Source organism: Erigeron canadensis, chromosome 6 (genome assembly GCF_010389155.1).
Source record: "Erigeron canadensis isolate Cc75 chromosome 6, C_canadensis_v1, whole genome shotgun sequence".
Lineage (NCBI taxonomy): Eukaryota > Viridiplantae > Streptophyta > Magnoliopsida > Asterales > Asteraceae > Erigeron > Erigeron canadensis.
This window is the reverse complement of record NC_057766.1, coordinates 35,735,232-35,745,401: the sequence shown is the minus strand read 5'-3', so window position 1 is coordinate 35,745,401 and position 10,170 is coordinate 35,735,232. Positions and strand designations below refer to the sequence as shown.

General features: G+C 36.7%; 2 protein-coding genes across 2 annotated transcripts; both read right to left on the bottom strand.

Moving 5' to 3' along the window:
- Positions 1-1,505: 1,505 nt before the first annotated feature.
- On the bottom strand, positions 1,506-2,164 carry LOC122606214. The gene is made up of 2 exons (XM_043779172.1): positions 2,003-2,164; positions 1,506-1,911 (listed from the first exon to the last, which is right to left on the bottom strand). Exons 1-2 carry the CDS (start codon positions 2,162-2,164, stop codon positions 1,759-1,761), a joined length of 315 nt encoding a protein of 104 aa, XP_043635107.1. The 3' UTR covers positions 1,506-1,758.
- A 4,563-nt stretch (positions 2,165-6,727) lies between these two features.
- LOC122604788 (zinc finger CCCH domain-containing protein 30-like) lies at positions 6,728-7,750 on the bottom strand. The gene has a single exon (XM_043777654.1). It carries the CDS (start codon positions 7,748-7,750, stop codon positions 6,728-6,730), a length of 1,023 nt encoding a protein of 340 aa, XP_043633589.1.
- Positions 7,751-10,170: the final 2,420 nt, after the last annotated feature.

The following is a 10,170-nucleotide window of genomic DNA, read 5'->3' as shown; positions in this document are numbered from 1 at the left end:
AAAAAAGTGTATAAAATATTTCAGGTGTTTGACACACACATAGATTTGGTAGACTGGGCTCAAAGAACGGCAAAGGAGCTTGGTTATGTGTTAGTAACACGAAGATCAAATGCCACAAAAGGCGGAGAAGTTAAAAAGGTGGTCCTTATTTGCAACCGTGGTGAAAAAAAAGATAAGCGGTCAACCGGGGCACCCAAAGGGAGTACCAAAATTGACTGTCCATTCAAATTGGTAGGCTGTCTGACAAAGGACCATAGTTGGTGAGTTGAAGTTATAGATCACCGACATAACCATCCATCAGCTCGTAATTTGGAAGGTATTGCGTACGCAAGACGACTAACCGATGTTCAAAAAGAATTTGTGGACGAAAAGGCGTTGCTAGGTTTTGGGCCAAATAGCATAAGGGACCAATTGAAGGATGCATTTCCCGGCATCTTGACCCGTTCACAAGACATTTCTAACTACCTGCGGTAACACCGGCTAAAGCACGCCCAACAACGAGGGGAAACTCGAATGCAGGTGAAATAAGAAACATACCTGCATGTGGATCGTATAACTATATGTTTATTTTTTTTAAAAATACGACTTCCTTATACTTTGGTTGTTTACCCGTTGCAGATCGTGCTCCAATTACTATCTGACCATCAGTACACGTATCAGTACACGACGGATAGCAAAACCGGATGTTTGACCAATCTCTTTTTCGTACATCCTACATCACTTAACATATGGCGTGCATTTCCTTGGATCATTGAAATAGACGCCACGTATAAAACCAACGTTTACAACATGCCGCTTGTTGAGATTGTGGGTGTCACTCCAACTGGCAAGACATTCAGCATTGCGCACGCACTTATTGAAAATGAGCAACATGCAGCATACACATGGGTGTTACAGTGCTTGAGGTCGACGCTCGAAGAAGGGTTCGTCGTGCGTGTGGCACTCGTACAAACTGTATTTATAAAAATGTCCATACTTCGTACAAATAAAAAAAGTCTAATCACCGGAACCGTCGTCGTCCTCACCGGCATTATCATCACCCACACCTGGTCCGGATACAGAGCCTGTTCCACTAAAAAATCCACTCATATCCGACAAGCTACCAAATTCCCCTGATGGAGGTCCATAATGCGCCGATTGGCCTTCCGGAGGTCCATAATGTGGTTGCGGCAACTCAACAGGGAAATCATGGGATCCGAAACCCCTGAGAATCCTCCCTAGTCCGCGCTGATGTCCCGATCGCGATCCAAACGCTTCCGGGAACAACTGGGTTGGAGGTGTCGGTGCAGGATCCTGTGAATGTCTCACCTGCGCAGCTTCCAGACGGGACTGCATATAAATAGTAAGGTAAGTTTAATAAATGGAGCAGTAATTAAAAGTAATTTAACTTAAAGTTATGTATATACCGCAACTTCCGGAGGTTGTAGTCTGTAGGTTGCCGCCCAAGTCGACTCCCACGTGGGCGGTGGCCCCTCCTTCTTTTCATTATGGTGCTTGGCCTGCAAACAAGTCAAATAATTAGCATAAAAAAAACACAAGAATTGTATACTTTTGTTAAAACCAAACGTACCAACGCCCGATCGTGGGCAAGAGAAATAGATCGCCGACCCTGAGTCCCCACCGCCTGTTTGGACCGGTTTGTCTTGTTTGTCTCGGCCCGCTTGACCCGGTCATCCCTCGTATAGAAACGCAATAGTTTTCCCCACTCTTCCGGGTCCATACCAGCTGGCGGTGCTGTCTGCAGGGTATCTGCTGCGCCTACACCCCCCGTGCTGTAAAATGCTGAGATTTGAATTTTGACTTTCTCTGCCTATATATGCTAGCTGCATCAGCACGGAAAGCCTGTTTTGCTGCCTTCCGGGTGGGGTCGTCCTCATCAAGCTCTAAGTACTGGTCCATCGCAAACCAGCGCTACATTGTTTACAAATACAAGTTAGCATTTTCGGGGTTATCATTGTAAAACATATTAAGTAAAAAAATATAAAAAGAAACATATTCTAACCTGTATTTCCTCCAAGATATTGTCCCTCAGAGACTCAGGCACATCGTCCCATGACTCGTAGTACTGGGGGACATCTCCGATCAATGAGCCTAACAAAGATTTGTACATAGCCCCGTAGTCCCCGATCGACTGAAAGGTCTTTGATTTGTAATCGAAGTACATGGGTAACAGGCCTCCATTTTTCTTGAAGGCAGCCTCAAGGTTTAGATGTTTGGCTGCCCCTCTTGGTGGTGGTGGTGTTTTCTTCGACCCTACAAAACCAATAGGTAACAATAACATAAATAAGTTACTTTAAACGATAAGAATACAATTATTTCAATGCATAACTAAATTTAATGTAAAGTCAATTTTTTTACCGCTGTTTTTGCAGCCTGTTATTTTCTTCCACCACGATCGGTGCGGATCGTTTCCATCGCCGTCACCGCCGTGAGCTCCTAGCATTTTTCTTATATCTACATAAATAATACACGTATTATAATACTTTTTATATCAACTTTTTTAACTACTTTTTTTTTAACTTAATTTTTTATATGACTTTTGTACTACTACTTTTTCAATATATGTTTTAATATCTTTTTATACTTATGTTTTAATACCTTTTATATTTATACATTTTTATATTTTCTAATACAAACATTTTCTAGTACAAACTTTTATAAACTTTTTTTTAAATATATTTTTTTATATACTATGTAATACACTTTTTTTACATTTTATATTTTTTACACTTTTTTACAAACATTTTTACATAACAAAAACAAGAACAACAACAAGAACACAAGAACAACAATACATTAAATCTATGGGCGTATACAATACGTTAAATCTATGGGCATATAAGATCGATCCTAATACATCTATGCATAACAAGAATAACATCAAACTAATACATATACTATATAGCAAATTAATAGATACGAAATAAAATAAAAAAATAAAAACTTACTTCAACGTTGCGTTTACGAAAGGGGTAACGACGGGTCGTTCCTAAAGCCTCACTGAAAAATTGGGTCGCTCCTAAAGCCTCACCGGAATATCTTGACCGGAAAATATGGGGGAGAGGGGGGTTGGATCGGTTGGAATGGAGAAGAGAAAGGGAGAAGAGAATGAATAAAGGGATGGATCGGTACAGAGAAAGAATATATTAATTTTTTCGAGGCACCCCTTTAGGAGCGACAGTCGCTCCTAAAAAGGGGTTTGACGGGTCAACGGTTCCAACAGGTATATGCATAGGTATCCGTGAGCAATAAATGGGTCGACCCTTTAGGAGCGACAGTCGCTCCTAAAGAGGGGTGGTCGGGTTACCGAATATTCCGTGGTCGGGGTATGTGGCCTGTTTTTTTTAGTGAAAGGATTTATTGTGTGTATTTGACTTGGTTTAAGGATTTCAAATGTATATCCCTTTATATAAATGGAGGATTGATATATAGAATGTTATTTTGTGATGGTGACAATTATTAGAATATGATCACGTAAAATGAACGTATGTCCGGAAAGTATTTAAGCCTACGGGTCACACTTCAACATGAATGTAACTATAATTAATTAATATATTAAATGTAATTTATTGATTAATTAGATCACGAAAAACTAACGGTTACTAGTTAACGGCGTTAGTTAAAGGAGGACTTGATTTGTTATTAGGAGATTCTAGAAGTTTCCTAATTAAGGGGGCTGGTTTTGAAAGGGTTTTTGGGGCCTTGATTAACTTGGTCACCAAGCTATTAAACCCTAATTAAATCCCTATATATATTGGTTTAATTCTTTAGGGTTTATTCATTTAATTCATAAGAAAAACTCTCCTCTCCTCTTCGCTCTTTTCCTTCAGTTGAACAAAGAAAAACAAAAAAAATTGGTTTTTGCTTTTCATCCGTAAAACTCATATTATTATATGTTCTAATTGTGGAACATTTTCTTATATAATAAACAATAGAATTGTTTGTTGGTGGCTGCTTTGTTCGAAGGCTACAAAGTGTTTTGAGTTTCGGTTTCGACATTAACAAAGGGTTGTTTGGTTCGTGATCAAGGTACTAGCATACATACATTCCAATGTTGTGTGTGCGATCGTAGAGAGGTTTAATTTAAACCTTATTATAAAGGTTTTTTGCTCTATTCTCTCCAATTTTAGATACACGTATTCTCTCTTGGTTAATTAATTAACTATATAGAATTTATATTCCACTGCGTGCTTTATGATTTGATTTGATAAATTGTTATATAATTCAACACCAATGTTGAATACTAATGTGACTAACTGACTAGGATAGGTCAATTCGCATGAGATGTAGTTGAATGTTAGTGTAGTTTTTCTAACTAGCAATTTTGGTATTGTGATGAAACTTCAATGTAAATTCTTAATATGATCAAGCTGTTGATAATAGATAGAATCATAGAAGTATATAATACGTTGTTATAAAAAAATAAAAAAAAACTAACCTAAGGGATAACAAGTTAAAGACTAACCTAACTTAATATGTACAAACAACATTGGTTGCTCATATAGGAATCAAAAGAATCTTTACATATACACATCAATCACTTCATATATACTAATGAAATATGAGATAGTGTATAAGCTTACAAAATTTGAAGTTCTAATGCAAAGTTTTATATCGACAAAATTGCTTTGTAAACAAGACTTGATGTCTATTTTCCAACACTACTTCCATAATCCTGCCATATAGATTTTGTAAGGCCTACACCAGATGTAACTTACAAGATAGACTATAATTTGGGCCAGGTTATTTTTGGGCTTATTTAGGTTCTGTAGATGGGCTAAGAATTCCATGGCTTTTAACTTTTATTAGTAGGAATGTAGGATAGAATTCTATTTATCCCTGCATATCTTGCTAATCATGCTTAGTTTTTTATTTCCTGTTATTTTACATTTTATTGTAATGTTTGATTATGTGATTAGTAATCTTTGATCAAAGTGACAAGTTGCCGCAATGATGCTATAGTTTTCATTGCACTACAACTGGTCATGTCATGGGCTCGAGGCGCTAGCCAACTGGAAAAGTATGACATCTTAACAGTTTCATTTGTCATCACAAAATCCCACAATAAAGAACACATCATATGTAGTATAACAGGTTCCATTTGTAGAAAGACAGCAACAACCAACTCCAAAAATAATTGTGACATTTCTTTATCTTCATACCATTGAATCTGAATTTACAAATATATACTTGATTGAAAGCTACATCTACTAATATTGCTAGCTTACAGTCATTAGCTAGACCTAAATGTATGTCGTAAGTTGTGAGCTGTGACAGTAAAATTTTCCCACTGTCATGGACTAGTGAGACGGCAAAGAAGCTTAGGAGTGAAACTTATGTGTAGAAGTATCTGTATGATTATGATTTTCTAAAGCGATCTATGCTGATTTCGTATATCATCTGTTTGTATCTATCTGCTGTTGACTGAAGGCTGTGAAGTCTGTCAACCCTTGGTGACTAAACGTTCTATGTTGGTCAACGATTATGTAATCATCAGATATTTATATATGAGAAAATCTATTTCTTACCCCAACAAAGCCGAGGGAAAACTTAAGCTAATTATGTATGTATTACTAAATCGAAGTTATAAAACCACCATCACCCTTTGACCTGTAGCAGCTGGGTAGATTTTTTTCCTTTGAACAACATCACTTGGGTAATGGGTAGATAGTTAAATCGAGAATAACATAAGGTAATTATAAGATGAAGCAACCTTAAAACGTCTAAGAACAGAAACAACATTGTCTGCTTTTGACCTGCACACGACCCATAAATCTCTTCATATAAACGGGTCAAACAGACTAAGAGGACAAAATGGATTGACATGTCAGCATGTAAACCTGTTTAAACTTGAATTTTTTTACATTGTGATATAATGGAGTTATGGAGACGGTAAAATCTTGACTAAAATTGAGCATGTAAACAATCAAAACTATGTTATCTTATCTTACCATCATGTAATAAATGATTCATGTTTGATTCAAACCCTTAAAATCTGTGCTTTAGAAACATGAAATCTCTACTTGAATTTGGATTTGGTTTTGGTTTTAAGTTGCTCAAATATACAAGACTTTTAGCTCCTAGCATTCAAGTATCTGATGTGATCCACATATTTGCTGATTTGCATAAAGTTCTTTAAGAAATACTAATAAAGGAATCAGTTGATGGCCACAATAAGATACTCCTACATTTTAAAGAGAAGTTACAAGAATGAAAAAACTTCAAAATTTAACGGGTTGGCAGGTTGGCTCATTAAGTCTTTAACCACACTCCAAATCCCAATCCTAACACGTCATGTTTATTCAACGGGTTGGAGAGTAGGATCTGTTTGACCTGCCAACCCGTTTAGGCCCAACCCCAAGCAATTAATTTTCCTTTTGTGTCATAAACTGTATCAAATGTCTAGATAGAAAATACCATACAAGAGATAAAACTGACTCTAGCTAATTAGAGGCTAAGAATTGAAGGCCTTTAAGTCTATAACACTCAATTGCTTCATATTATTTTTAAATGCAACAACCAGTTGACACTCAATTGCTTTTACAATCTACTGTCACATATAGCTACTTTTTACGGTATACATCTAATATTTCCAGACTATATCATTTGTAAAAATCATCAGAGAAAGCCAACTAGACGTTTCAAAGTTTGTGCTTAAACTTGATAAATAAATGCAACTTTATCTTATCTTCAGACTTCAATTTGTGGAATCGGATTGGTGTTGTTATCACTTGAACCTGGTATCTTCTGCTGATGAGGAGGGTCTGTCTGCATGAGTTGGAATGACCCTGGGAGAAGCCCAAACTCGTGGTGATGGAATGGCAGACATTGCTGCAGCATATCGCGAACGAAGTTCTTGCTGTGTGTGGGCATAGAAACAGACCTTTCGTTTACATGATTCTGTATTTCGACAAAACTTAGTCCTGTATAGTTCTGGGTGCAACCCCCTTTCATAATACCCATGAGAAAACATACAATTATCTCCTGAACAACACTGTCGCCGTTTCAAGAAACTGAAACATAGGTCACTCCTATAACGAAATTCATGTGGGTCACGTCTTCTTTCATATCCTGCAGAATGATAAAATGGGCATTGGGTCCGGTCATGTGATATGCCAGCTCGTGCACACGGATAGATCTTGTATGAAAACATCCGAAAGTCATCACTTGAACATATATCACTGTTTAAATCTGAAAAAGGAGGGTCAACCTGATACTCTTTCTTCTCACTTTCTTCTGCAAGTATATTTTTAATCACAAACTTTGACCACTGTAACTCGTCTGGCATGTAAACGACATCAACAGGGAGACGTCCCTCACCATCAACCAACTTAGGATTAGCGTTAAAGGCTAACAAGGTTTCGACAACTTTAATAGCATTATGAGAACCACTCGAAGCAGCACAGTGAAGGGCGGTTGTATTATCCTTGCCATAAATCTCATTTACGTTAGATTCTGATACAGAAAGTATAAACTTCAAAACATCAAGACTCCCATAACTTGCAGCCATCATCAATGGGGTTCTATGCATAGTCGACATCAGTGGATCAGAACTGTTTTTAACCCCATACCAAACTCCCATTTCATAAATAGCAGAACCAATACGATCCATTAACAGATTGAATCCATTTTCATCGTTCTCAGCCGCACGTTTTAGCAAATTTGCAAAAGATAACTCGAGTTCGACTGTATTCGTTAAATCATTCATATTTCCAGATGAGAGAGCCCATGGAATCTTGGAGTTATGCATTCTTCTTCAAGAAACAGTCTGAGTCAATAACAGAATCATAATCATAAACTTTATAAAGATTCTAATCCAAATCAATGCTACTGTACTAACCTACACATACATTTAATAACATAAAATAGTAATTAGTCCCCTATTTATTGAAAAGAGTTAAACAAGATAGCATTAACAATCAAGAAAACAATTATTCAAAGAGTTTCCGATACATTTATGAACTAAACATATTTCAAAATAGAAATTAGAGAAATCTTGAAGAATCCCATCGAAACTTCTAATATAGCTACACCAAATTCCAGATCGGTTAATCCAAGAACTGCAGAAAAACGACCTAAATCCCCAAAATAATACGAAAGCCATATCATAGTCCAAGCGAACCCACTTAAAAAAAGGCCATCATATCAACAAAATAGACGTATTTTCGTCTCTACAAGAAAGGTTATAATACCGTAACAATACATTCTTTCAATAACATTCAAGAAAGTAAATACCACAAACACATTGCAATCAAGAACATAAGAAAATGATCAAGAAACCATCAAAACATATAAACCGAAAAAATGTACACCAAAAGCTTGTAAATTTCTAACCTTTCTTGGAAAGATTTAGGAGTCAGTGTTGACCGGAGTCAATTTTGAATGAAGGTTGATGGGGTTGAGTAACCCGATGGCAGAGGGTGGTGTTGTTGCAGTTGAGAAAGTTAGTTAGAATATGATGACCGGGAAAGTTTAAAATCTTGTGATGAAAATATAAATGGTTACTATATATGCGTTGATACCTTCCAGCTGGTGGCCCTTGTAGTTGTTGAAGTTTATAATTCATACCCCCGTGTAAAAAAAAATTACACCTATTTTTAAAAAGCCAAAATTGATTGAATTGAATATTGTTATTACTATTTTAAAGTTGGACATTGGGTGAAGGTTATATTTCTTACTAATTTTTCTTGTGCAGTTGTGCGAACCAAAAGTAGTAATTTTAGGAATTTTATATATTACGACATAGTTTTGTTCATTTGAGTCTTGAATTTTCCTTGAAAATCAGGGGACAAATCTTGGTCATTGGATTATCTTCTCAAAAATAAATCCTCACCCTTTATCTCCCCCCCCCCTCTCCCCTCGTCTCATTCCCCCCACCAAACACACACACACACACACTAAACACAATCTGAGTCTCTCTCGCTCCCCTGCTTTTCCGGTGACGATCTTATCTCCGGTGACAGGATCTTGAACCACCACCATTTCCACCTTTATCTCTGACCGACAATACAACCACCACCTCTTCCTCCTTCTTCTCCGTCGATACAACTTCGCCGAAAAACTTCAAATCTCGAGTTAGAACATCACACTTACACCAAAACACTCACAATCACACCGCGAACAAACCCTGACCAGAAATTAATCCGATTTATACTCGCCGGGAAACTTGAAAAACTCACCGGAAAAATTAAAAAACTCTATAGCTTTGTTGTTTCTTCGATGCATGAAACTTGTACCAAATCACTCGGAAACACATTTCGCACAAACCCTAGCCAATAAACATTGTTTTCGAGCTCGCCGGAAAAATCACAGTGTTGCCGGAATTTGTAACCGTCAACAAAACTCGACGAATCGAAAAATTGAAAAGATGATTATGTTCAGAATTTGTCCGCGAACAAAACCTCATGATTTTCAGCTCGATTTGATGAAAAACGAAGATGAATTTGAAGAGAGAAGATGAACAAAAATTTTGATATTTTTCCTTTTTCTCCTTCTTTTTTTAATAAAAATAAATGAAAATAAAATTGATAATCACTGTAACGGACTCTGATCGATCACATGAAAACACTGTAGCAGAACAAGTAGACACAAATTGTTGACTTTGGCTTGGTGTCTTAGTGATTACCAATCAAGCTTGATTTGGCTTGACCAATCAAACATGATTGGACAATGTCGCCGGAGTAATTCACCGGAGTAATCTGCCGGAGTAACCAATCAAGCTTGATTGGCTTGACCAATCAAATATGATTGGACAATGTCGTCGGAGTAATCCGCCGGAGTAACAAATCAAGCTTGATTGGCTTGACCAATCAAATATGATTGCACAGTCGTCGGAGTAATTCACCGGAGTAACCAATCATGTTTGATTTGATTTTGATGATGGTTGATCCAATGACTTAGATTAGTCCCTTAGTTTCCACCATTTTTTAAGGATCCATATGAATACAACCCTATAACGACATATCTCATCCGAGCATCTCAACAATTTTAGGTTTATTGTATGTAATAACATTTAAAATTAAATAGAATGTGAACAAGAAAAAAAACAAATAAAAAATGTACTAACATTATAGGAGTATTAAATTTTAATCTTTTTCTTAATAATTTTATTATTCTTGATTAATCAACATGAAAACACGCATATTTCACAAAATGATCTACTCGTCTCCA